This window comes from Ursus maritimus, unplaced genomic scaffold, assembly GCF_017311325.1.
Source record: "Ursus maritimus isolate PB19 unplaced genomic scaffold, ASM1731132v1 scaffold_24, whole genome shotgun sequence".
In the NCBI taxonomy this organism is placed as follows: domain Eukaryota; kingdom Metazoa; phylum Chordata; class Mammalia; order Carnivora; family Ursidae; genus Ursus; species Ursus maritimus.
In genome coordinates, this window is record NW_024424897.1 from 20,047,986 (window position 1) to 20,075,982 (window position 27,997).

At 46.1% G+C, this 27,997-nt stretch overlaps 1 protein-coding gene across 4 annotated transcripts; it reads left to right on the forward strand.

Moving 5' to 3' along the window:
• The first annotated feature begins 31 nt into the window (after positions 1-31).
• Positions 32-27,976, forward strand: DNAJC7 (DnaJ heat shock protein family (Hsp40) member C7). Of its 4 annotated transcripts, XM_040640617.1 has the most exons (15): positions 64-178; positions 8,546-8,584; positions 11,565-11,653; positions 12,371-12,495; positions 12,876-12,989; positions 13,657-13,731; positions 18,540-18,658; positions 19,377-19,530; positions 20,071-20,235; positions 21,075-21,166; positions 24,219-24,292; positions 24,713-24,859; positions 25,048-25,200; positions 27,175-27,237; positions 27,632-27,976. In XM_040640617.1, the coding sequence occupies exons 1-15, from the start codon at positions 102-104 to the stop codon at positions 27,667-27,669; spliced, it is 1,524 nt and encodes a 507-aa protein (XP_040496551.1). In that variant the 5' UTR covers positions 64-101; the 3' UTR covers positions 27,670-27,976. The 4 variants fall into 4 exon arrangements, with proteins under 4 accessions (XP_008699503.2, XP_040496551.1, XP_008699501.1 ...); XM_008701281.2 differs by lacking the exon at positions 8,546-8,584 and having other exon boundaries at positions 32-178; XM_008701279.2 differs by lacking the exon at positions 64-178 and having other exon boundaries at positions 8,562-8,744.
• The last annotated feature ends 21 nt before the right edge of the window (positions 27,977-27,997 follow it).

Below are 27,997 nucleotides of genomic sequence, written 5' to 3' on the forward strand. Positions count from 1 at the left end.
GGAGCCTCTCTGGGCGCAGCGCCGCTGAGCTGCTCGATGCTCCAGCCGGAAGTGCTCTTCACCGCCTGCCTCCCACCCGCCTCTCTGGTCCCGGCGGTAAGATGGCGGCTGCCGCGGAGTGCGATGTGGTAATGGCGGCGACCGAGCCAGAGCTGCACGACGACGAGGAAGCGAAGAGGTAGCCGGGTAGTGGGGGAGTGGAAGGGGTGAGCTTCAGCTCCGTGACCCCGGGAAACCCGTCCCTGCCATGATGCAGCCCCTGTTGAGGCGATGCCCCGCCCTCCGCGACCCCCCCAACTAAGTCCGGATAGACCCCCTGAAGGGGCGCTCCCGGAGGTCGGCCCTCCCCTCCTGCTTCCGCCTGGCTGGGAAGCGGAGGCACAGCCTCCGTTCTTCGGCCAGGAGGAACGTCGCTCTTATTGTAGAGGCCGGGTCTCTGAGGGGATTTCAGAGGTCTGTTGTGGGGTGGGGGAGGCTGCGCGGCGACGATAACGACGATAACGACATCGCCCCCGTCCCCCCCTTCTCTTGTTAACTTCTATGCATTGTTGTCTATCAGCACTTTGCATCTACAAAGCCCTTGTTCTCCTTGCCCCCTGTTCTCCTCACCCCCGTTGCTCAGTAACGTACCCCCAGTGACCACTAGCCTGGGTCCGAGTGTGTCTCCATTATTGACCTGGCGCCCCTTCTCCGTACCCCAGAAGTCGGAGATGAGGGAGAAAGAAGGAAGAGTGAGGGCCCTGTCTCATGCTCTACACGTCAAACTCCTGCCCCTCCGTCCTTCCGGAGGAAGATCCTCATTCTTCCCAGTACTGTTCTTTCTTAAGTTAAGCAGAGAGGAAGGCAGCTGCTTGGGCGCTGTTGGCACTGTTGGGCGGCCGCAGTGGCTCGAGATTGCCAGTCTGGACTAGCCAAGGGAGCTGCTGAGTGAGTGGTTTTCGAGAACACTCTGGATTCTGGCTACAGCTAAGGCAGGTTATTGGAAGTGGGTTGGAACACAGTTGTGGGTAGTCATACTTGTGCTAATCCTGAAGGAGAATTAAGGAAAAAGTTCTGGAAGCCCGGAGCGCTTTCCTTATCAACTGCAGATTAATTGGCTACAGTTCCCTCAGTCTCCTTCCCTCATCTTTCATATCTTTGTTCTAAACCCTGTATGGCTTCAGTCTGCCTTTCATGAGATCTGAAACCAGGATTCTGAGAATTTTTTTTACTATCCAAGTTAGAAATACAGGAGGTACTCACTATGGCAGAATGAATAGCTATCAAGCTTCAGGGTAGTTCACTGCAGCCTGTGTCCCAAGATCTGTTGAGAACAGAGAGGCTTGACAAAGTGTGTAGTGAGTACCCGGAATAATAGAGACGGCAGGACACCAGAGTCTAGTCACTGTTCTTAGTTTTGAGTTTTCACATACCTAGTGCTTCTCAGGTATTTGGGATTAAGCATCATTAAGGAACTGCAAGATGGGAAACACACCTCCCACACCCCTAACCCCAAACAGACAGAGCTTATATTAATTACAAGGATTTACTTGGTATTGTAAAGCGTTCAGTGGGGTTTTTTTGTGTGTGCCATAAATAGGGACTTGGGCTCTATGTAGTAATTTGAAAAAACCCTCTCCCGCTTAGTTTGTCCCTAATTGGGGTTTTACTTCAAAGCCCTCTATCTATAGCAGGTCCTTCTTTAAACAAACAAAGAAACACGGCCTCATAAAATTATAGTAAATGAACCTGAAGATATATTAAAAAATGCAAAATAGGTGATGCTGTAACATGACCACATGACACAAAAACATAATATTTGGTAGCAGTGCAGCAGAATGAGGAGGGAGGGGTGTTGACTTGGGTTAACTGCCTTATTTCGTGGAATTTAAGATGTCATTGATTGTAAAATGCACAGTTGTTTTATCTACCGCTGAGAAAAAATACTGTAAATTTAACTGTGAAAAAATACATCGTTGCTAAATAGACTTATACGTAATACATATTTATATAGATCTCTTTTAGTTAAAATAAAACAGATACTGATATATCACTTATGTGAGCAAATCAAAAGGAAAATATAGTGAAATAAACAAAATCAGTTTGACTTTCTGCCGTATAAGTCATCCTTAGGAGAGTAAACGCTGGGCTCTGTTAGTAAGAAAAAAACCTTGTTTATGTATGGTTTTCCAATGCTGAAAATGCGGTGATGATGTAGAAGTTTTGGAGGAAGGTGGTTTTACATTTTTCATGTATTCTGTAATCCTGTGTAGCCATAGCAGAGGGCAGGGATAGGGACATCCCTTCAGATGCCCTTTAGTCATTTGGCCAAGTTTGTGTCTTTTGTTACAGTCCTACTACCAGTTCACTTGGGGACATGGGAGTTAATGGGTCTCTTGGGTTGTTTTTGTGAAGTCCAGCAAGGAGTCCTTCCTTCCTTGCGTCTTGGCTCAAGGGCATGCTGCTGCTACTAAATTGTTACAGTCCCACGGGGGTGGGGGGGCAAAGTGAGAAGAGCTTTCAAGACGCGGGGCCTCATGGTTGCAGCATTTTAAATGGCTGCATGTTTTATTTCATTAGCTTTAGTGTCTCTAAAGAGAAAAGAATGGACTTTTTTTTTTTTTTTTGCCTGTCACTCTGACAAAGTTCTTTTTCCCCCATAGCAGCTGAGAGGCTAAAATAAAAGATGTATTAGTTGGCACTCCAAAATAGATCAGGGTTCTGAACGTGAAGATTGTTTATTTCTCTTTGCCCACCAGAACAGAAAAAGCTGCTTGGGGAGCCAGAGAGCTAAATTTCAGAGGTTTTACAATTCAGCTAATTTAATTTAATTTAATTTCAGGCCTCACTTTCCTGGGAAGTTGCTGATTGCTGTATCTGATATGTGAATACCTGTCTCCAGCGAAGGCTCTCTGGTCACCTTTCCTGGGGTGGGGAAGTGTCTGTAGGTAGTCTTTATTATGGTAAAATCGAAGGATTTCGAGTTCCTCATCAATAGAGGAAACACTTCTGTGTCTCAGCATGTATCCGGTGTGACTGAACAATAGGGCCTAAAGGAACCAATGGAAGCGTAGGTTTAGGAAGTAGAACATCCTTATCTGATTCCTTGATCTGATGATCTCTGTATCTGTTTTCACGGGGGACTCAAGCAAGAACACTAGATCCTTTCTCAGTATCCAGGTGTAGTAAACTCTGTAGAGTTTGCTTTTTGTTTCTCTATTCATATCGGTGGTGGGAAGCACCGAACCCTGAATCCATATCTCAGGGTCTGCTGCCGTTGCTGTTGATTTACTACAACTTCCTGGGACATTTTGAAGTTCATGGCCATAACCGGAAGAGCTTGTGCGGATGCCTTCCCCAGCTCTTCTTCCTCTGTTTTAAATTCTTAGGTATTTGTCTCTCTAAACTTTCTCTTGAAGTTCCAGGATAGGCAGCTAGACATTTCAGTAAGCCCACAAGCTGAATGGGATATTATCTTTGACCTTAAATTCACATCAGTGAAAACACTGCTTTCAGCCTTCATTTTCATTTTGATATAGTTGAAGTGTGGGGTCAGAGGTGAAGAAATGGGAGATGGGACAAATAAGTCATGGTTAAGGATAAAGCTAGGAATACAGAATCCTGAACACCAGGATTGAATTTGGTTAGTTACTTGATTAATTGAACCTGATATTAGCAAGTAGCAAGATTGTTAAATCAGGGGTGCCTGGCTGGCTCCGTCGATAGAGCATACACCCTTGATCTTGGGGTTGTGAGTTCAAGCCCCACGTTGGGTGTAGAGATTACTTAAAAATCTTTTAAATAATTATAACTGGACTTAAGGTACAGAGGAAGGGTCTCTCTGTCCTTGCTGCTTTAATTCAGGTCCACATACTAACCAGAACCAGAAACCAAATTGAGCCAAGTTGAATGGCAGTTGCTCTAGTGTCTAGTCCATTCCCAACGACCAGAAATCTGATTGGCTTAAAACCCAGGCTTATTGAACATTCCGGCCAATCAGGAATTAGTGTAGTCATTGAAGCTACTATTTTAAAAGTTTTTAAAAGCTGAGTACTGGGCACTTGCCTTTGCTTTTCTTCTCTAGGACTTTAGAAGATTGGAGAACAATGGTCAGCGGCTGCCTAGGTGCCTTGTGGTCTGATGCACAGTCCCTCTGAGAGCCCATTTCTCCCTTACTCCACTAATGTTTGGTCCCTTTTCTCCAGTGCTGAGTGATGTGGAAGTTACTTAGAGGTCGTTCCAGGTATTCTTTTAAACTGTCTGAATTTCAGCAGTAAGAGCAGGATTCATGACACAAGTTATCCCACTATCTGTTCATTTTATTGGATTGACAATAGTTTTTCTTCCCCATCTAAATCAGAATAGCAGTTCCTGTGTTTTATCCACCATCGGCAGGGGTATGAGTGGTTGAGACTTTAGAGAATGAAAATATGAAGAGGAGTATTTGACTTTCAGAGTCTAATTCTGACCCCTAATCTATTGTCGTAGGACTTAAAGTTTTTGTGGGGAGGCCATATTGTCAGATAAGCAAAGTGTTAACCATCTCTTCTGATTTTGTTACTAGGTTTTTGGGGAGGGTGTGTGAGGCAAGCAACATTTTCTCTAATACTTGGGGAGTTTCTATCCTGAGAGTTCTTACTCTGGCAGTTTGCTCTGATAGTCAACCACCTGTTAAAGTAAGGAACCCAAGAGAACTTTATTTTTGTAAGAACTTTAGAAGCCACATACCAGTTGACAGTCTAGACTCCCCACTCTGGTTCCCACCTCCACCCCCACCTCCCCAAAAAACTCAGAAAGCAGCCTTTTTCTTAATTATAGTTCCTTAGTTCTAGATTTTTGTTGGGTGCTAATGTCCCGACGAGGGTAGTAGGAGATGTCACAGAATGGGGAACTAAGGGATAGAAAATGGTGGGTTTTGGGGTATGTTATGAAAGCAAGCCTCTGGCTGTTGCTAAAAGGCCAGTGACTTATGTCCTCAGAGTGGCTTCTGAGAAGCTTGTTTCTCAGAATCAGCTTTATGGTTGGGTCTCCTTTCCCCTGGAGTAAAGCTTAGGTATACCAATGCCACAGATCGTGACACCTCCCATTTAAGGAACTAGCATAAATTTATCGTGGTTGAGTCACCTGTTTTGTGTGAATATCTTTGTGTGTGCAATAATAGGATTTCTGTCTGGGTCGAGTGATGAGTTGGTTGCTTCCCCCCCCACTGAATATGACATCGCCAACTCCAGTGTGTTGCCTGGTGTCCTTCCCTACTCGAGCAGTAGAGAGTGCTACTGTGTTGTGTAGACTGTATCTGTGACTCCACATGGTCCTTTCTAGCTCTGCCCCTGTTGAGGCTCCCCCCCCCCACCCCCCGAATGTCCAGAAAGAGAACAGTTTGAACTGGTACATTAATGAGTTTTCTTCATCTTCATCTCCTCCCCTCTTTTTGGGAGAAGGGTGGGTATTTTAATTGTGCTTTAAAGTGAAAGCAGAAGCTGTTTATTCTAAAGCAAATTGGGTAAAGGAAGCTGGGTAGCCCACTTTTATCACCCGGTAGCAGTTGGAGAGCCCTCTGTCTGTTTTCTTTGGACCGTTATGAAGCCTTTATTCACACCCAGCATGTGGCACCTTGCATTCAGCAAGCACTAAATCCGTGGAGTTGCTCCACCTACCTGTATAAAACTTGTCATTTCTTCCCTAGACTAGTTAGAAAAGAACGAGTAGTATGCATTTCGTAAGATGGAATAAAAGGCTCCCAGGCTTCTTTGACTTCATTCTCTCATGGAGGCCAGAGGGAGTACAACATGAAACAGGCCCTGTGACATGCCTTTGGGGACAAGAGGTCTTGGACTGTGGGAAGGAGGGAGGAATTTACTCTGAGACTGGCCAAGATCCCGTAAATTCTAAAGGGTGGAGGATGTTTCTAGATCAACAGACAACTAGTAAACTTGGCTGAATAAAAGAAATGGGTGCACCAGTCATAGAGTGAAGGCGACATTTTGGAAGTAGTAAGTATAGTAAGAATGCATAAAGGATATTTGACTCAGGGGCAGTATAAATTTTTATTGTTAATAGGTATCTTCTTCCGAGATTCTTCCTGCCAGTAAAGTAGTCTCCAGAAGCAGAGGCCCTGAAACACTCCTTTGCTCTAACAAAAGAAATCATCTTGTCCTGAGTTGTATTTTTATTTTTTTTATTTTATTTTTTTAAAGATTTTATTTATTTATTAGACAGAGATAGAGACAGCTAGCGAGAGAGGGAACACAAGCAGGGGGAGTGGGAGAGGAAGAAGCAGGCTCATAGCAGAGGAGCCTGATGTGGGGCTCGATCCCACAACGCGGGGATCACGCCCTGAGCCGAAGGCAGACGCTCAACCACTGTGCCACCCAGGCGCCCCCTGAGTTGTATTTTTAGCAGTTAGATTTTTCTTCCACATCAGGAGTAGCCGAATACATCAAGAAAATGCACAAAAAGAAGAAAAAAGAAGCTCTCATTCAAGCTTCTCCATCTCTTTTGATTTAAAATATTATTAATGGCTATTAGAAGAGCTGAACTTTATGAAAAATATATTACTCTACCCAAATACTTGAAATAAGTAAAAGCAGTCAGGTATGTTTTTGTCATACAAAAATCTAATCCACATTTCCTAGGTTGCAAATGTTATGGAATAGTGAACTGTGCTAGTCTTTTTCTTTTTTCTTTCTTTTTTTTTTTAAATTTACTTATTTGATAGCACAAGCAGTGGGGAGCAGCAGGCAGAGGGAGAGGGAGAAGCAGGCTCCCCCACAGAGCAGGGAACTCAGTGCAGTGGCTCCATCCCAGGACCCTGGGACCATGACTTGAGCCAAAGGCAGACACTTAACTGACTGAGCCACCCAGGCACCCACTAGCCTTTATTTTTATGCACAGATAAACTAAATCTTAAACTGATACTGTACGATTACTGAAGCATCTCATTCCTATTTAATAATTCACAAATACATGAAATGTGAAGCATTTCCAAAGAGAACTCAGTCATATTGAGGGCGTTTTAAAAACTGCCACCCAGGGGGCGCCTGGGTGGCTCAGTCATAAAGCATCTGCCTTCGGCTCAGGGGGTTCTGGGATCGAGCCCCGCATCGGGCTCCTCCGCTGGGAGCCTGCTTCTTCCTCTCCCACTCCCCCTGTTTGTGTTCCGTCTCTCGCTGGCTGTCTCTCTCTCAAATAAATAAATAAAATCTTAAAAAAAAAAACACAAAAAACTTGCCACCCAGTGAATCCTGCATTAATGAAAGCTCAGAATAAAATTCCCTTTCATTGCTAAGAGATAGACTGGTTGGCTTAAGGCGAAGATCTTGCTTTACCATTCAACTTGGAAGTATTTAGAGAGAAAATGGAGATTTTTATAGGGCATCTAATTTGGGTCACGTCGCAACGTGAACTGTGGTGTTCTGATGTATGTTTAATTTAGCTGAGCTGTAAATGTGCAGAGTTGACTGGTGATCATCAGCCCAAGTTGTCTGAATTGATCACATGATGCTGAGCCCTGCTAAGACCTGTGTGATACCAAATGATTCCCTTGGCACTGTTCGTTGGAGTAATGAGCATCCGTGATGAATGAGTGCTGCGTTGGGGGAGAGAGAGTGTAACTGTGTGATCAGAGGATACACAGATCTTTAACGTGTAATGTAGAAGAGCAGGTGTCCGGTTGCAGTTTTCTGATTGATGAAGTTATTTCCAAAAAATAAATACATTTTAAAATAGCAAAGCAGACCAAGAGTGGAATGTAGTCTCCTTACCTGTATCTGTCGGAGGGAAGGCCGCCCAGGCCCTCCAGCACTGATCCTGTTGTGGTGGACCCTCCCCCAGACCTCCAAAGAGGATAGAAGTCTTTGAAAATCTTTCAGTAGCTCTTTTCACAGGAGTTTGTTGCTCACTGTTAAAAGGACTGGTTTGGTGGAGGGTAGAGTCTTTCCCAGCATCTCCTGGAGAGTCAGGGGTAAAGCTTATTCTGCTTAGAGATTGGATGGGAAACTAGATAAATTATTTTTAATCTAAAAACCTTGACGTTGGTTAACAGGGTCTGGTGGGGAAAAAACCTGGGACTGTTAGAGTTAGGCAGCCTGTGTGCGGCTGCCTTGGGTACCTCACTGGCTCTTCCTCTGTTGAAGGGCTTGTGATAGTATCGCCATAACCCTTCAAGAGGCCCAGACCTTCCGTAGGAATGCCTTTGAGAATCTGAAAAAGCACTAGAGACGTAGTGTAGCTATTTATAGCTCCAGCAGGTCAGTCATGGCCATGTCTATATTTTGATGTGGTATTATATTTCAGGGTTTAGTCTGAATTTTATTTTGTAGCCCTAGAAAATAACCCGTAGTGTAATTTAGTCCCTTTTGGACTCCTTTCCTCTTTTTGGTTGGTCCAAGTGGACCTAATTAATTCCAGTCCTTCCTTTCTCAGTGCTGATGTGTTTTGGCAGGTACGTGTTGTAACCTCACTTGGTTATCAAATCAGTTGACCCTGGCGGTGAGTGGAGTGACAGATACCAGCGCCAGACTGCCCTCAATTCCGGTGTTAACCAGCTCTTCTCCTTCTTTTCCAGTCCCACGCCTCTGACATCTCATCCTTCAGTCCCTTTGCTGTAAGGGCAACTTGAACAAGCTTCAGCCCTTTCTCAGACTCCCAGGGCAGGACTTGAATGGATTTGACCCTGGAATTGTTCCTGACGCAGCCTTGTTCAGTTCTTGCTGCTGCCATGCTGGATTCCAAAGATCCGCTTTTTCCTCGGCTGGTCTCACAGGGTCAGGCCCATTGGTTAAAGCTTGTCGCGTGTTTGGTGGGGAGGTTCAAATGAAGGAGGGACTCCACTTTGGGAGTTGGACCTGGAGGCAAAAAATAAGCATTCAGCGTAAAAGCACTAAGTGCCCATTGTTTAGGCAGCTGTTAATCAACCATGTTTCTATGAAAATAAGTCCTTTTCATGAGGCAGTTGTGTGGGAATAGCTAATTCTGGCCTGATGCTGTGCAGTGTGAGGTTAAAAACATGGTAACTTGTCACAACACAATTCTTCTTGTTCTTTCTGCTGTGGGCTGACTCTACATTACTCGCTTTGTTTGCTCTAGAATGGAATCTACTCACCATTTACTAAAATGAAATGCATTTCTTGGGGGAAGCAAAGTCCAGTTCACTAGGTCTTCCGTCTTAAAGAGAAAGGAGCCCTGCTGTCTGTGCGACTGATTGTTAGGAATGCCATTTAGCTTGTTTAAATCCAGATTGTCGTTCTGGAGTTGGATTTTATATGCTGGGGCTATTTTAGGTCTTAGTTTGAAGAAATTCATGTTCATTGCCCATGTCTTATTCCTAGCAGGACAGATTAATTTTTAAAGTCTTAAGCACTAGATAGAGACGTGCATTGGAGAGAAAGCTCAGCATAGTAGACAGTGCACAAGCTTTGGAATGTGACAGGTGTGGCTTGACATCCTGTCGGTGGGCCAGTTTTTAATCTCTACCCCTTATTTTACTCCTCTGAGAAATGGGAATAATGAAACACCTGGTAGGAAGATAATGCATGGAAAGTACCTGGCTTCAGTAATTATTTCTGACTTTCCACAGAAAGCATCGGTTGTGTTTTTATAGAAGCTGGTGGTGAAGCCCCTCACCTCCACGGAAGTTGGTGTTTTAGTAAAGAAAGGGCACCTTTCTGTAGCTCTACAGATCGCTTCACCTTTGATTAACAGGCTTTCTACTGCTAATATGGTGTCTGTCCAAGTGCCTGGATACCCTTGGTTTTCCTCAAGGATTTGTGTATTCTTAGCCACTAGCCAACCGCAGAGAAAACCAGATCTTCTCAGGTGCATTGTGGGCCCAATGTTTCTTTTGAATTTACCACTCCATTTCTTCACGGCTGTTTGACTTCTGACATCCAGTGTTGGAAAGCCCTTTCTTCAGATCTCTTGGCATGTCTGCTCTGAAAGGATAGGCTCCTCATAGTTTTTATAGTGCCTTGCTTAATTTAGAGTTAAAGTATGGTGTACACCATGTAGAAAGATTGCAGTTGGTCCTATAAATCTTGCAGTTGGGGGATCCTTCTTGAGGACTTCTAATAGCAGATGTTCTCTTTATAGCATTATACCAGTTGGTGTAAATTACTCAGGCAGATTTATGTCCATCACAGTTCAAATCTGTCAGCATTTATAGATCATTGCCATTTTCCTTCTCCTTTCTTCTTGCAGCCTTTTCATGTTAGTAGGGCTTGCCAGGACAGTGCTGGAGAAGAATGGAAAGGGAGATCGCCTAAATAAAAGGAGGGCGGCTTTACCACTTTGTAGTTTAAAATACGTAAGTAAATAAATCACAAATCTTCTCAGTGCTGATGTCCATAGAATCAAGCTGTAAGCTCCCATACCATCACCATGTTAAGAATTAGGTACTTTTGTCCTTACTTCCCTTGAACTAGATTCTTTTTTGGATATGTAGAGGACAGAAAAAGAAACAAAGATTCTTCCTTATAACAAAAATGCTCAGATATTTAGTTATGTTACAGGAATCAGTTGGGTAAAGAATTATCTTTGTCACTCAAAGTGGTGATTGGAATGATTTGGGGTATCTTTGGTAGAGGTTACTAGTTCTTTTAAGACATTGTTGGTCATGTCTTATTCAATTCTAGTTCCTTTATCTGGCATATAATTCTCCTTACATAACATTGTTCCTTTCGGAAAGTACAATTTGTCTAATGGCACAGCTTCAAAAATGGATCTTGGAGTAGGGCAGGAATTCTGATATTAGCCACTTGGTGGTTATACAGGGTACTATAGGAACGATAGAGGGGGCAGTAAGTACCCACGTAGATGGGATAGGCAGAGAGAACATCAGTAGATGGGTACTCAGCATGGCACTGGCAGGCTGCTATACCTCAGACGTCCCTGTTATCTAAGTTCTTGGTCTCTGCTGTCACTCAACTCCGTCCTCCATCTTAAACAACAATATGCTATGCTTTTAACTCCTTTGCCACCTGCTTTTGCTCTGCTTGTCCTGTTAGTGACAAATGCATGAGCCAGTCGAGTTTCAAGAGAATAAATCATTAGAACTCTAAGGATGTGACCCATTTCACATTTAGGAATCATTGCCCCTGAATGGAGTGATGTCTAACTGATTTTTTATGTTTGCTGAAGAGGCAGCAGCTGTGACGCAGTGGAAAGGAAATAAATATAAAAATTCAGGGGCACCTGGCTGGCTCTGATGGAGGAACACGCAACTCTTGATCTCGGGGTCATGAGTTGAGCCCCATGTTGGATGTAGAGATTACTTAATGAATAAATAAGTAAACTTAAAAAATTTCAGTCTCTGTGAGAGGGTGTCAAAATTTGCTTGTTGTGTGGGATATGACCATAGACAGGAATAGCGAGGAAGGTCAGGCAACATGAGAGAGGTTTTCTTGATTTAGTTTGAATGTATCTAAGTGACCAAAAAATAGCATTGAACAAATCTAGAAATTCCTTCAAGTACATCGCACTGACTTTCAGCTCAATATGCCCGGGGCTCTAGACCAGAGATCGCTCCCGTGAGATTACAGAGGTTATTCCCTGGGTCTAACACGCTGGTCTTTCTCTTTCCTTTTCAGGGAAGCAGAGTCTTTCAAGGAACAAGGAAACGCATACTATGCCAAGAAAGATTACAATGAAGCTTATAACTATTATACAAAAGCCATAGGTGAGAAGGACCTGCTGCTTATGTTGGAAGATAAATTTGCTAAATATAAATACTATGATAAGTAACGCCTCTTGGAAAAGTAGCCTTTGGCTTAGCGGGTTCATAACTTAACTGTGCGAACTCTTTTGGACTTAATTGGCTTACGAGGGATGGCTTATAAATGGGTAGTTCTTCGTTTGACAAAGGCAATTCCAGAAATTCTAGATATGGCAAAAAGATAACCCCCTAAATGCACCTCAGCCATTTCCAGTTCATTTAACCATGTTAGAAAATGGCTCTTGTAGATATTACTTATCAAGTCTTAACTTCGTGCTCCAGCTGCCAGCATGGTTGAATCCCGTGTCGGCATGTTTCTCACCTAACTTGCTTACAGGCTCCCCACCCCTGATTCAACAAATGCAAATTCATTTTCCTCTCTTATTATATATAATGCAATTCATTCAGGAGGTGAATATGCTGACCCCTTCCCTTGAAAGGGCAGTCAGCGCGCTTTAAAGCTGTTACATTTAAGTGACTTTTATGTTTTAATTGATCATACCATTGCTGCTGTCTGTTTGCACAGGTAGTCAAAAATGTGGCCATGGCCTTAGAGAGAATGTCAGCATTCCTATTACAATTTGATTACCTTGATGTAGTTCTGCGGGGAGATGGCCCCTGAGTTTTTGAAGCAGTGCCCCGTGCTAGGCTTTATTTTACTTTCTTCCACCCTCCCTGTAGATATGTGTCCTAAGAATGCTAGCTATTACGGGAATCGAGCAGCCACTTTGATGATGCTTGGAAAGTTCCGGGAAGCTCTTGGAGACGCACAGCAGTCAGTGAGGCTGGATGACAGTTTCGTCCGGGTACGTAATGCGGCCATTTGGGGGGGACCAGTTGCTGCCGTTGAGTTCCTCTAGCCCAAGGCTTCTCAGCCTTGGACACTGTAGACATTTGGGACCAGGTAATTCTTTGTTGTGGGGGCTGTCCTGTGCGTTGTGTGGTGTTTAGCAGCATCTCTTTCATCGGTAGGTGTAGGTAGCACCCCTTCCTCCCTGGCTGAGCGCCAGACATGTCTCCAACATGGCTAACCGTCCCCTGGAGGGTGGACTCTCCCCTGGGTGAGAACCACTGCTCTGGCCACTTTCATCCCGTGTGGGCTTTGTGTGGGTGTTTGTTACCGCTGCTGATTGCTCTCTGCTTGGCCAGTCATGCTCCTTTTCTTCCCTCTTTGCATTTCTTCTAGGGCCATCTACGAGAGGGCAAATGCCACCTATCTCTAGGGAATGCCATGGCGGCGTGTCGTAGTTTCCAGAGAGCCCTAGAACTGGATCACAAAAACGCTCAGGCACAGCAGGAGGTACGGTTCTGGTGGTGTCCGCCTGGAAGGGGACGCTGTGGTATAGTGACCTGAAAGTCAGAACTGAGAGCTACAAAAAAAATAAAACAAATAAGAACTGAGACCTAGTCTCACTTCTGCCATCACCACACCTGGGTAACTGTAGGCAAGTCTCATGGCCTGTCCGAGCCTCAGTTTCTTACTTGTAGACAGAGTTGTGAATATAATTTATAGCTTTAGAAGTCTGTGAAATGGAGGGTTTCTGAGATGGCCGAGGAGCGGGCAGATGCTGCAAGGGACTGCTTTGAGTGCAGTTAAAGAACTTGGGTAAATTCAAATCCTGACTACATCAGTAGCAGCTAAAATGTGTTTCAGTTCCATTTCCATATATACCCCGTTTACCCCTGGATGTGTTTTAGTGAGAATCTAGAAACTTCTACTCAACCTCTGACGATGCCGTGCCTTTAATTTATGTCTATCAGGCACATCTCTGGTCTCCTGCCTTGAGGTGGCAGATAGGGCGTTAGCCGGCCTGTTAGGGGTCTGGGCTGTATCTTCACGAACCTGATTAGTGAGAAGTCTGTGGTTCTGATTTTCTTGAACTCATAATTCATCAAAGCCTTGATTTTTGTGGTTGTTGAATCTACAACTTCATTAAAAATTTCCCTTATCTGATTTTCTGGTATAGTTCAAGAATGCTAATGCAGTCATAGAATATGAGAAAATAGCAGAAACGGATTTTGAGAAGCGCGATTTTCGAAAGGTAAAGTACAACTATGGGGAGATCTCATCTACCCTTTATCACAAGGCTGTGCGCACGTGTGTGTAATATGGTACAGAAGGGGTGTGTGTGTGTGTGTGTGTGTGTGTGTGTGTGTAGTACCACTTCAGTTTGGCTTTGCCTCTTTCCTTTCTTTTTTTTTTTTTTTTTTTTAAAGATTTTATTTATTTACTTGACAGACAGCCAGCGAGAGAGGGAACACAGCAGGGGGAGTGGGAGAGGAAGAAGCAGGCTCCCCGCGGAGGAGCCCGATGTGGGGCTCGATCCCACAACGCCGGGATCACGCCCTGAGCCGAAGGCAGACGCTTAACCGCTGTGCCACCCAGGCGCCCCTCCTTTCTTTTTTTTTTTTTTTTTTAAAGACTATTTCTTTAAGAACAGGTTCACAGAAAAATTGAGAGGAAGGTACAGAGAGTTCTCATATCCCCCTGCCCCACACTTGCATAGCCTCCCCCATTATCAACATTCCCCACCAGAGGCACATTTTGTTTTTAAGATTTTATTTATTTACTTGAGAGAGCGTGCACCAGAGAGAGCGGGAGTAGGAGGGAGGGGCAGAGGGAGAAACAGACTCCCCCTGAGCAGGGAGCCCGATGTGGGACTTGAACCCAGGACCCTGGGATCATGAGCTGAGCTGAAGGCAGATGAAGGCAGATGCTTAACTGACTGAGCCACCCAGGCGCCCCCAGAGGCACATATGTTACAGTCACGTTTTTGACAGTTACGAATAGAGCTGCTGTAAACATCTGTGTACAAGTTTTTGTGTGGACGTAAGTTTTCACCTCTTTTGGGCAAGTACCAAGAAGTGCAGTTGCTGGATCGTGTGGTAAAAGTATGTTAAGTTTTGCAAGAAACTACCAAAATGGCCGTACCATTTTTGCATTCCCGCCAGCAAGGAATGAGAATTCCTGTTACTCCCATCATCCCCAGCATCTAAAAATGTTTTTTGCCAACGTATTTACTTTCTTAATTATATTTGGCTTTATGATAAAAAGCAATGTGAGTTTACTTGAGTTTGTTCCTGCTTTTGATATAAGATAGTAGCCTAAAAGTGCTGGGTCATAGAGGGAATACTAGTTGGAATTATTAGGTTGGGATAATCCATTTTAATTTGAATAATGAGAGCTATCTTTAACTCCTGCTTTATGTGAACTAGATGCAGGTCTAAATAAAAAATAGAGGCTCTTTCGGGGGCACCTGGGTAGCGCAATCGTTAAGCGTCTGCCTTCGGCTCAGGGCGTGATCTTGGCGTTCTGGGTTGGAGTCCCACATCGGGCTCCTCCGCTGGGAGCCTGCTTCTTCCTCTCCCACTCCCCTGCTTGTGTTCCCTATCTGGCTGGCTGTCTCTCTGTCAAATAAATAAATAAAATCTTAAAAAAAAAAAAGTAGAGGCTCTTTTTAGATTTTTGACCAGTGTATGTAACCTGTCGTCACTTCCGTTTTGATGTTAGGCCTTTCTGTGAAAGCAGCTGCTCTCATTTATGGCGCTGTGATGGTCCATGAAAATTTACGCACCAGAGGGGTCGACCCTATCTGAAAACATGGGAAGGGTGTAAAAGTTCTAAATACCTTTCTAGGTCTTGTTTATAGTGGTTATGCCTCATCTGTGTAATTTCTAATTCTCTGCTTTAGACGATACTTGGAAGTAGCTTTCATTAGAGTTTCAAAAGGGAGGTGAATGGCCCCCTAAAAAGGTGAAAAACGTGGATTAGGGTCAGTTTTCAGGATCACGTAAAAGAGGTTTGTATCATCCAAGGAACAGAGTTGTTACTCCACATGTGGGAATTTGCTCAGTGCTTTCTGTAGAATGTACTCAATTAACATTTGATAAAAGGGCACTGTTAAGAATTATTCTTAATTATTCTTAAGTCACAAACTGTGCAGGTCTTTTATTTGGTAATAAATATTTGATTAGCTTATGCAGAGTCCCGGCATTAACCTAGGAGCATCCCTCTTCTGTCCATTGGTTTTAATACCCACTGTCTTTGTACTGTGATTCATAAGTTTTTTGGGGGGGTGTGTGTGTGTTTGGAAAGCGATTCTGCCTTCTGTCATGTTTTCTGAGGTTTACATAGGCAAAAGCTTTGTCTCAAAAGGCAGTCTTTTGAGTTTCTTTTCTCTCTTGCCCACTGTGGAGCCAGAATCCCCAGTTTGTGACAGAATCCTCTGTTTGTGACATCCCAGCCCCCCCACTGTAGCTCATGGTGATGTCACAAATGAAGAATTATGATCCTGGCAGGGGAAACAGATGAACTTGGAAGAAACAAAGATCTTCTTTGCCTGCAGCTGTCCCTAGTCATGGGGAGTGGGGGGTGGGAAGTGAAGCACTGAGCCTTCAGCTGACACGCCACTGACCCGATGAGCAGAACCATCTCCACAGAGAACGTTGCGAAGGCAACAGGGTGTGGCTGCTTACATCTGACTGATCCCCCCCCATTCTTTTTCTCTTTAAGGGGGGGAATTAGCACCATGACTCTACATGATACCTGAACTTTCATAGAATCCTTAGAACTTGTAGGATGGTAACCTGTGCCCTGAAGAGAATTCTCCCCACCACTGTTCTACGAACAGTGGAGCAGCCCTTGGTGTTTCCCTACTTCTGCGTATTTTCAAATTTAAATTTTTTTTTTTTTTAAAGATTTTATTTATTTGACAGAGACAGCCAGCGAGAGAGGGAACACAAGCAGGGGGAGTGGGAGAGGAAGAAGCAGGCTCATAGCGCAGGAGCCTGACATGGGGCTCGATCCCATCACGCCAGGATCACGCCCTGAGCCGAAGGCAGACGCTTAACCGCTGTGCCACCCAGGCGCCCCTCAAATTTAAATTTTTGCGTAGGTGCTATTCATTGTTCAAAAGTTAGAAGTATTGGTGCGGGGGAGAAGCTGGAAGTATAAACAGATACTCAGTGATAGGTATTCCCCTAAACTTCTCTCTGCCTAGTTCTCACCCCCTAAAGTAATCTCTGGTCTTGTTTCTTCTGTTCCCCTCCAGTTTGGTTGCACATATATAAGCAGATAGAAATACAGAGTCCTGGTTTTCCTTTTTTTACATGAAAGGTCATACGCTCTTCACTGTTCTGTACCTTGCCTTTTTTCCCTTGGGAGACCTTGGAAATCTATCTTTCTTTCTTTCTTTCTTTCTTTCTTTCTTTCTTTCCTTTCTTTTTTTTTTTTTTCTTTCTTTCTTTCTTTCTTTCTTTCTTTCTTTCTTTCTTTTCTTTTCTTTTCTTTTCTTTCTTTTCTTTTCTTTTCTTTTCTTTCTTGATTTTATTTATTTATGTGACAGCCAGCGAGAGAGGGAACACAGCAGGGGGAGTGGGAGAGGAAGAAGCAGGCTCCCAGCGGAGGAGCCCGATGTGGGGCTCGATCCCAGAACGCTGGGCTCACACCCTGAGCCGCAGGCAGACGCTTCACGACTGCGCCACCCAGGCACCCCGGGATCTTTCTGTACTGACACATGGAAAGTTGCTTCATTCTGTTTTAGAGCCGCGTGGCTTTCCGTTATATGAATGTCTGACCAGTTGCCTGGTGCTGGAATTTGACCTATTATTGCTTTTGAGTTTTCAGACTTCATTTCTTCATGATCCCCATGGCCAGATTCTTAGATGAAATGGGTGTCTCTTAATTCCACATTGCTCCTTCGGGGCATTTATCCTTGACAAGAGTATGATTCAGCAAGGATCTCCCAGCAATAGCAGCTAAACCAAAAATGAAGGCTTAGAGAACAGACTTCTGAAAAGAGAAAATGGGAATGTATGGAGAGGCCTTATCAAGCTGAAAGACAAGAAATCCCATCTGTGCGCGTGTGTGTGAGAGAGAGAAACTTGCCTTTTGGTTTATGTATTAATATGTTGAATATAGTAATCTGATATAGTCTATTTAGGACCATTTAAAACGAACCATTTTATTGGTATATTTCTACTGAAATAGAAGGGGGGGCACCTGGGTGGCTCAGTTGGTTGAGCAGCCAACACTTGATTTTGGCTCAGGTCATGATCTCAGGGTCCTGGGATTGAGCCCTGTGTCAGGCTCCATGCTCAGCAGGGAGTCTGCTTGAGGATTCTCTCTTCCCCCTCCTCCCCCCCCCCTCACACACACCCCCCAAAATAAATAAGTAAATCTTTAAAAAAATAAATAAAAATAAAATAAAAGTGGAAAGGTGGCCGCCACAGTACTTAGTGAGATGTGAGGCTTATGGCACAGGGAGAATGGAACTGTCAGCAATTTGAATAATATGGGGAGCAGCGATTCTGTATCAGGTTATTTTGGGTATCCTTGTCTTATGTAATAGGCGAAGCATGGTGAGTTATGCAGAGTAGCAAATCATCATATTTCTACACTAGAAGAAAGTGAATTTTGATCACAGTCCCTGTGGAGGCAGCTTAACATGGTGATGAAAGTAACAGGCTCTGGAGTCGTAATGTCTGAGACCAAATCCCGTTTCTGTCACTTACTGGCTTTGATGACCTCGAACACATTTCCTTAATCTCTGCATTTTAGTTTGGTTTCTCATTAATAAAATAAGGTGCTTCATAAAATTACTTTATAAAATCATGAGCATTAAATGGATCAGTATATAAAGTGCTTAAATGTTTGCTGTTGGCATGTCATTATCATCCAGATCAATTGCTCTCCTCGTTTCAGTGGTTTAATCAAATGAATTAGGTATGTTCCTAAACTCTGATATTACTTCCCTTTGAATCTGTCTGTTGCCTATGGCCAGACATTTATAAATGAAGATATTTCTAGAGTCCAGAATGAAGAGTCTTATTTGCTTTCTTCTCCCCATAGGTGGTTTTCTGCATGGACCGTGCCCTAGAATTTGCCCCCGCCTGCCATCGCTTCAAAATCCTCAAAGCAGAGTGTTTAGCAATGCTAGGTCGTTATCCGGAAGCACAGTCTGTGGCCAGGTATGAAGTGAGGCCAGTTCCGCGTTGAAATGCCCCACCACCGGACAGGCACCGTCGGGAGCTCTCTATAGCAGGAGCTACCATATGTCCTGTAGGTAGATCAGTAGAGCCGATCAGACCTTCCTGGGACTTAAAGCCAAAGTTAGACCGGACTTGAACACCTGCCAGATACGTAGAAGTACAGCGGGTACTTCAGCTGGGTATGGAAGAACAGATGTGTGAGGTGGTTTTTGGTTTCGGTGTTTTGTTTGTTTGAATGTCATTTTCATTCTACATCACAGGTTTGCGAGCTCTGTAAAGGGCCAGGTAGTAAATATTTTAGGCTTTGTAGGTCATATAGTCTCCGTCGCAGCTATGCCCCTGTGCTACCGTGGAGCAGAAGCAGCCATTGATAATAGATAAGCGGGCGACGTGGCTAGATTTCAGTACCATTTCATTTACCTAAACAGTGGCAGGCAGGATTCAGCCCTGTGGGCTGTCATTTGCCGGTCTCTGTTCTAATAAAGACTGAGACTCATGAAGTGTGTTAAAGGTAAATAAATAAAGGTGGTTTCTTTGGGGAAGGTATGGGAAGGGCTCATTGGGATCTGTCTACTTTGGGATACGTTCCATACTAGACACTTGGTCAAGAGAAAAACTGGTGGCAGTAATCGTGAATGGTGGTGATGGTGAGGAGATCCAAACCACCGCTGAACGTGCCCCTTTCCGGCTCTTGCAGCGACATTTTACGAATGGATTCTACCAATGCGGATGCTCTGTATGTACGAGGTCTTTGCCTTTATTACGAAGATTGTATCGAGAAGGCGGTGCAGTTTTTTGTACAGGCTCTCAGGATGGCTCCTGACCATGAGAAGGCCTGCATTGCTTGCAGAGTAAGTGCTAGGCCCCAGATCTGAGTAGGAAAGAAAGCTTCCTTTTTGAGCCTCTAAGAGAATCAAGACTGGAAGGTTCAAGGATCACATGCAGTGTGATCGCTCCTTTCCCCACCTTGCCGGGATGCTTGGTCCTTTCGTTAGAAATTATTTCAGAACTACTTTTATTTGCCTAAAGGTAAATGTGATCATATAGGGTCAGTTCCTTCTAATACCTAAGTGTGTTTTTTCTTTCTTTCTTCCTCCAGTGAAGAAAAAATAGTAATGTTTATCCTAGGGAGTGGAGGTAAACCCTGGGTAAACAGGTCTCACTGGTATTCTGTTGTATATCTTGGTTTCCCCTGTCCACTCTGTAGGAAGTACCAGTGAGCAGCAAACAGCCCAGGTAGTGGGGGCAGGGCAGGGGGTGGGTGGTGGTGGTCAGGGTCCGTGTGATGGTAAACAGCTGGGGTGTGAGAAATCGAAAATAGACCTGGGCCTCTCTACCGTGGTCTGAGGTTTTCTGGATGTGAGCTAACGTCCCCTTGCTTTTTCCTGTAGAATGCCAAAGCACTTAAAGCAAAGAAAGAAGATGGGAATAAAGCATTTAAAGAAGGAAATTACAAGCTAGCTTATGAACTGTACACAGAAGCCCTGGGGATAGACCCCAACAATATAAAAACCAATGCTAAACTCTACTGTAATCGGGGCACGGTGAATTCCAAGGTAAGCACTCGGTCTGGGTCTCGGGGCCCATAGAGGTATGTTTAAGGGACATCAAAGAGGTCTTGGGATTCTGCCTAATGAGGGTAGGCCAGATGAAAGGAGAAAAGGTGGTTTTGGTGGAAGGCTCAGCCTGTTAGGGACTTCCTTCTGAGAGGCAAGCTTTTACCTTTCCTGTGGAATTCAAGGGCACTTGAGCGACAGTTCGGAAGGGTATTCCTACCTGTTCTTCCTCAAGATCCTTTTCCTCCAGTAAGAGAATGCCTAGAGCCTGTGGGATAATTTTTAAAGCAAATATTATTGCTGCTTTTGGCCTAAGCAAGTGATTATTTCTTTCTTAGGAGTGATTTGGAGGAAATTAGAGTATGAGGCAGGCTTAGTTTTTTGTCTAGCGTAACTGATGGTCACCATGCTCGACGGGAAACGGTCTGCGGGCCCACTGTAGTCCTGCCTCCCGTAAGAACAGCAGGCTCCTTGCTCTTACAGCGTTCCAGTGGTTAGAAAGCAGAGCAATTCTTACCCGTCTCCTTGGCCTTTGGGAGAATGGAGGGCAGGAACCACCGTTACTATCTCCGTGTCTTGTTTGGGCACTACCCTGGAATGGTAGCGGTGGTCTACCCCTGCACGTAAGTGTGCCTGGCTTCCATCCCGTAGAAGAGAAACCAGTTTCGAACCTGGTATCCTTAGCCCTCTGAGACACTGGCTTTCTCAGTGACCGAGAGTGAGTGTGACAGGGGAGCCAGCAGGACTGATCCTCTTAGAATTTTGAAGCCGTGCTCACGGCCTCCGGGCTCCCTCGGTCCGCAGAGATGTGAAGTATGACTGCTCTCTCTCTCCTGAAGCTTAGGAAACTAGATGATGCAATAGAAGACTGCTCGAGTGCAGTGAAGCTCGATGCCACTTATATAAAAGCCTACTTGAGAAGAGCTCAGTGGTGAGTGCCTCCGGCGGGCGAGGGGAAGAGGGCGTTGCTGCTGGCCTGCCAGGGGATTTGCAGTGTGGATGCGGAAGCAGACCCAGGGACGTTGTGAGGTCATTCGGTCCTTCCCCCTGCCTCTAGGTGGGATTGCTCCAGCCCTAGACTCTCTTTATAGACCTCCAGCGGAGGACCTTGCACAAGCTCCCTCAGTCTCCCATGCCTGTGTCTTACGCCCCACGGTCAGTAAGTTTCCTCTGATGCCTGACCCAAATTCCTTTTGTTAAAGTTTAAATCCATTTCCTTTGGAGATTGTATTTTGTGTTGTACACTTTTGCTCTAACTTGGCACAGTGCTTGGCACACAGTAGGTGCTCACTCCGTAAATGTTCTGTGGAATGAATGTATGGTGCTTGGAAGAGGAAGAAATAAAGTATCTCTTGGAGACAGCTGAGAGTTGTGCTTATCCTGCTTGTTCTGGGTTAGGGAAGACTGCCTTTCGGTTGGAAGGGATTGCCTCTGGCTCAGCCGCCCAGCAGTGTAAGGAAGCCCCTGTTGAAGTAGCTCCTGGGGCTCGGTGATGGGGGGCCAGGCGGCCTACCTAGATCCAATGCCCGGGTTTACCTTCGGAGTCAGGGCGCTGCCCGGCTTACCTTGTCCATCCAGACTCTTCTCTGCAGACCGGAAGCTCAGCAAGGGCTAGGAGAGACTCCCCCAAATCCATCTCTTCTTCTTCCAGATTATTTCCCAGACAGAAAAACAGCCTACCTTTAAAGTTCTGGAAGGAAGACCTATTTGTTGTTTACTAATCCTCCACCACTCGTTCCATTTCTTGTTACGAAGTGTCAGATCCAGGGAACTGGTGCTGTTACTGATGCCTGCAAGGCCTGTCATTCTTCAGGCTCCTCCGTGTCATCAGTGGTGCAGGGCGTGGCCTGCCTCCCATTTAGTGTTCCCCAAATTATCCGCATTTTTTAAGAATAGGAAAATTGCTACCGTGTGTGGTGCTTTTTGTTTGTTTTTAAGTGGATTTCTAAGTAGATGAGTAAGTCTGTCAAACAGAAGCATCTACGGAATTGTATTACAGACTCTGAGACCCGCTGTCAGTCATCTCTTGTTTGCAAACCACTGGCAAACATGGAAGCTTTGGAAGACAACCCATACCCTCTGACCCAGCTAATGACTCATTCCAACAGATACAAAATGCTACCTGCAAATTTTCTGTGGTGTTATGTGTAATAGCCAGCAAACAGGGTCCCCCAAGTGTCTAGTGGGGCGGGGGTGGCTGGTACATGAGCCCATGTCAACTCAGTGGACACACTGCAGTGTTTGAACAAGGAATGGGGAGAGAAGAGAAATTCTTGGCTTGTTAGGAGGATAATGGGGTGGACAGTTATACTCTGTATGTGTTCAATAAGGAAAAATCAACTGGCTTTAATCAGACAACTCCTTATCTTTGTGGTAGAAACAGAACTGTCCTCCGAGGGGCTCTGCCTTTGTGATCCCACTAGGGTCCAACATGCACTTTTGGGCACAGTTGGCCAAAATTTGGCCAGTGGTCCCGTCATGTAGCTGGGATTGACATGAAGTAGTGGAGATTAGTTCAGGCCAAAGCCTAACCAGGGGCTTTGCTGCCCCAATCTGCCTCAACTTACCCTTGAAGTTGGGGGGAATGCCAGATCTTTGCGACATCTCCTGTCATGGGCTGCAATTTCCCATTTTCCCTGAGGCTCTACTTCTCTACTTTTACTTCAACTTAAAAAAAATACTTTTTTAATAGACATATAGTTGACATACAGTGTTATATTGTTTCGGGTATACAGCACAGAAAAAAATTTAAATGTAAAGATGTCCCTGGATTTTAGAAACACGTTAAATAAAAATAGAAATTACTATAATAAGTTTAAAACATTCCAAAAGGTCATGGAATGTTCATTAAGATTGCTTATCTGTCAGATCATTCTACTGCACCTGGGCTACCAGCTTCCATTACTCTTCATCCTGTAAATGGATTCTCTGAGCTCCTGGTAGCCCTTGTGCCCTCTGTGTGCAGGGCACTGACTTTTCTCACCATTTTAAAAATTAAAGTTGTAAATTAAGATGTCGCTGAAAAATGAGAGATGCTTACGAAGTTGGGCATCCGTCTTGCCAGCCACATCAGTAGCACTGCCCTGCTCTGGCCTCTCAGCCCGGCGGAGCTCTGGTGTTTGCGAAGATGGGTTGGTGTAGGACCGTGTAGTAAATTTGGTTTCCTGTGCAGTGGCCGGCTGTGCTGTACCCAGCTGATGGGGTCTGTCTCTGGAACTTCTACCACAGCCTGTTTAAGTGGTAGGCCAGTCTTGGCACCAGTGGTCTTATCAGGACATGGAAGATGCCACTTTGCTTCTGTGGAAGAGAAGGTCTTTAAAGATTTGGCAATCAGCCTGTCAAGCTAGATTCCTCCCATCTTGGGCCAGCCCCTCCCCTTTTTCTTCTGCACTATTGAAATAGAAGCAAGCCTGTGTTCAGAGTCTCCTTTTCTCTCGCTCACCTCCATCTCTCAGATTGATGAGTCTTAGTGGAAGCATATGCCAGCAGCCACCACCTTGAACTTGATCCTTCTAGTGGCTCACTAATCCCACTTCTGCTCTGGATTGGAGCTGGCCCTGCATGTTCATGGCACTGCAGGTTTCAAAGCTTTTCCATATCCATTGCTCTCACTTGATAATTTTCTTTTGCGTTTCAATCCCAAGTAACCATTCAGGTAGGTGTGGTCACATTGCCTTTCCTAAGGCGGTCCAGATGCCTCCTGGGGGCTCTGTGAAATCAGAAGGAACCTTCTCGCATTGGTTGCTTTCTGCTCAGAGCAGACTTTCACTTTGCTGGTTGGGTGCAAGTGGCATGAGATCTCGCTCTCTTTTTACTTGAGAAATCGGTAGTTAGTTCTTTCTCACGGCAGGCTTAAGGACTCCTGTTTCAGGAAGCATCTCAACCAAAAGTGTGTGTCTCTTGCTTGAGCTGTGCCTCTTCCAGAGCGACACCGAAGGCCATTGCTATTTATGTTGCTGTACCTCCCTGTATTTCCTTCTCAGTTACATGGACACAGAACAGTATGAAGAAGCAGTGCGGGACTATGAGAAAGTGTATCAGACGGAGAAAACAAAAGGTAAAGGGGTCTGAGAGCATCTTTGTCAGGGGACTGTGAAGTCTTACTCTTAGGCCCTTAGAACTGGACACGGGATCGTTTGATTCAGAGATCGGGGTATCCCTGGAGCTTATTTGATCGCCGCCCGGAAGAAGTGAACAGAAACGCCAAGTGCAGGATAAGGCACTTTTCTGGCCCTCAATCCTCTCTGTTACTTTCACTTCCTTTTCTGTGTAGTTAGGCTGATGTGAGGAACCAAAGTATGAGTAGTGTTTTTTTTGTTTTGTTTTGTTTTGTTTTTTAATCTTCAGAAGAAAACACCATTAACGCGCCTGGTATGGGTAACAAGCTTGTGACTGTAAGGCATCTGTATCCGGGTGAGGACCTGGTAAGGGAAACCAGAGTCAGATCTGTCCACTGACTCTAGTTGTCTCCTCCTAGAACACAAACAGCTCCTAAAAAATGCACAGGTGGAACTGAAGAAGAGTAAGAGGAAAGATTACTACAAGATTCTGGGAGTGGACAAGAATGCCTCCGAGGACGAGATCAAGAAAGCTTACCGGAAACGGGCCTTGATGCACCATCCAGGTACAGCCGGTGCGGGGAGGGCACGCGGAAGAATGAACCAGGCCGGCCCTGCCAAACTCAGGCCAGAGTGAAAGTTTCTCCCCTCCGGACTTTGGAAGTTCCAGATTCTAAAATCAGACACGAAGTGCTGTCTGTCTTAAACCTTGTTTTCTTGTGATTCTGAGTTGTTCCCGTCCTCCTCCCTTTAGACCGGCACAGTGGAGCCAGTGCCGAAGTGCAGAAGGAGGAGGAGAAAAAGTTCAAGGAAGTTGGAGAAGCTTTTACCATCCTCTCTGATCCCAAGAAAAAGACTCGCTACGACAGTGGACAGGACCTGGATGAGGAGGGCATGAATATGGGCGGTGAGTGGCTTGGGGCGGCCTGGGATGAACCCGGCAGCTGTGGACTGTCAGAATTCTTCTGAAGCCACTCCAGAGGGGAGTCTGTGACAGCCAGTGTAGCACAGTGCCGTGTAAGCCCCCCCAGCCCCCCCGGATAAACACCTGTAATGTGTGCGGCACGTGACGGGCGCTGGAAATAACAAAGGTAAATCAGACAGGTTCCCTGAGCTCCGAGAACCCAGTCTTGGGCTTTGCAGACTGACCCACAGGCCGCATCTGACCCCGACTCCTGGATGTGGAGTCCCAGTGAGGACGGTCAAGGGGAACGGGTGCTCAGGATGCAGAGTGGGTACTCAGGAGGTGAGCACTAGGGAGGGAAGGCTTGGAAATGCAGAAATAATACTTTTGGGGAGCCGTGAGGGGCTGAGTGTGGGAGGATAGAGGGTGCTCGAAGCAGGGGAAGGTGAGACACGAGGCCCCAAAGTAGCTGGATACCCCCTCAGAAGGCCTTCGCGGCCGGAGTAGGGAATACGGGCTTTCTCGTATCGGCGGAAGTTCTCCCCTGCTGCAGAGTGTATGCTGACTGGCATCTACGTGTGTCACCCATTCCCGGCAGGCTTCACAGAGTTGTTTCCCCGAAAGACTTAAAACAAAATAAAGCAGATCGGTCGGTGTTGCTGCTCGCCACGAGCTCGGTGGGAGATGGGAGGGGCCAGGGACTCCGTGCGGCTCTCAGACCACTGTCTAGTGCTAGCCCTCTCTCCCCCATTAAGACCATCTGTTGGAATTTAAAATAGGATTGATGATGTTACCTAGATAATCCTTATTTCTGGTTCAGGGGGTGTGCGCTTGCGTGTGTGCGCTTGCTTTAAAAACGTAGGTTTTCACGATAGCGAACATCGCTCTGCCCAGCGGTTGAGAGGAGCAACGAGCAGTCAAAAGCCCTTGAAGGGCTGTGAGTAGGGGAGCTCCGGGCCAGAGTTCGGCTCCTGAAGTGTATCCGTGATGGCAGCGCGGAGGGGGGTTGGCGCAGCGAAGGGGGTGAGAGATGGCGGAAGGCATGACGGGTAGGAAAGGATTGGAGGGCACAGTGGGAGACGTAGCAGGAGGCGGTTGCTGATGTGTTGGACGCAGGGAAGGATGAGGCTGGGTGGCGCTGGACGGCTGACTTGGAGGCAGTCCCCGAACTAGGGGACCCAGGACGAGCAGGTACACAGGCAAGGAAGAATTCGCTTTCGGACACGATGTGCCTGTTGGATCAGCTGGTGGAGATGAGTCCTCTGTGGAGCTTAGGAAGTCGGGTGGGGGTGGGGGCAGCAGCCCTGCCGTGGTCTGGTGATAAGGCCACAGCGCTGGAGTCAGGCAGGAGCTGGAATGTTCGGGTCTCCTGCCGTCACCGGCCGCACGGTCTTGAGCAAGTTACCTGAGCTCCCTTAGGTTCTGTTGAGTATGAATCGGGGACGATGTCAGGTATGCAGAGTACCCAGCACCGTGACCGGCACCTAGTAGGTGAACAAACCGTGGCTTGCTTTTTTTTTTCTGGCCTACAGTCTAGACAGCATGGAATTGAATGAATACAATCAACCGTAGATCTCGTTTCTATATTTAGTGTTGTTAGCAGTGAAGGGATGGATTTTCGCCCTCTCACTGGCAGCCCCAGCATTATAGGGAGACAGCGTGGGGTGAGTCTCGGAAGTGCAGGTGGCATCCCAGTTGTAGAAGGAGGTCCGGCAAAGTAGGTTGAGGCAAAGAAAGCTTTCCTTCGGCTGAGCTGGGAAGGAGGAGGGGGCGTGTTCTACGAGTGGGATGAGCAGCGGTAGGCATGGGGAGTGGGCGCAGATGTGCCCACCGCGTCGGCGAGGTTTTGGCGGGGAGGTAAGGGATGCGTCTGGGAAAGCTTCGAGACCCATTCTCAGTGTCATCATAAGTTCTCTTCAGACGTGTCTAACTTTTTCAACTTTCGGTCCCTGCCCTGTTTCTTGCTCTGTTCCACAGATTTTGACGCAAACAACATCTTCAAGGCATTCTTTGGCGGTCCTGGGGGCTTCAGCTTTGAAGGTGAGTAAGCCTCCCGCTCTCGGGAGTTCCCAGCTCACAGGCCCGTAACGCGACTCCCCACTTAGGGAGCTCTGTGGGAGTCGGAGCGCCCAGCCAGCGGGGTCCGGGTCCGCCCAGGTGCTGCTGAGGATGGAGGCAGGGAGGCTCCACACCTCTCCGCGGGATCGGGGAGGTGTGTCTAGGCTGTCTAGTGCCCGGGCTTCTCTGCAAGAGCGAAGCTGGAGGCTACACACACACAGCTGCTCCCGTGCTCCCAAGCCCCAAGGGCCTAGGCCGTTGGTGCTCTTGGCGGTTTTTCTGTGTGAGTTCAAAGCCGCCCTTGAAGACTCCCCCTAATCAGAGCAGTGATCTTCCCACCCAGAGCCGACTAACAAGCCCTTCTCTTGCCTTCCAGCATCTGGTCCGGGGAATTTCTTTTTTCAGTTTGGCTAATGAGAGGAGACCGTCCAGAGCCCAGAAAGCGCAGACTTGCTCAGTGTAGCCTTGAACGTGGGCACGGTTCACCTCCTCCCTTCATTGCGTCTCCCTGTCCTTAGAGCAGTTTCGTTCTCTTAGTTGGATACCCTGTGTCTGTGTGAGTGGGGGGGAAGGAAAGGGAGCCAGCGCCGAAGACTGCGGGGAGGGGAGGGGAGGGAGGCGGGGGGTGGACAGGGAGGCAGCTTGTGAATTTTTGTTTTACTGTTTAACTTTATTAAAAAAGAAAAAAATTAAGAGAATAAAATGTTTTGACCTTTCCGGCACCTCGCTCTGGCAGCTGCTT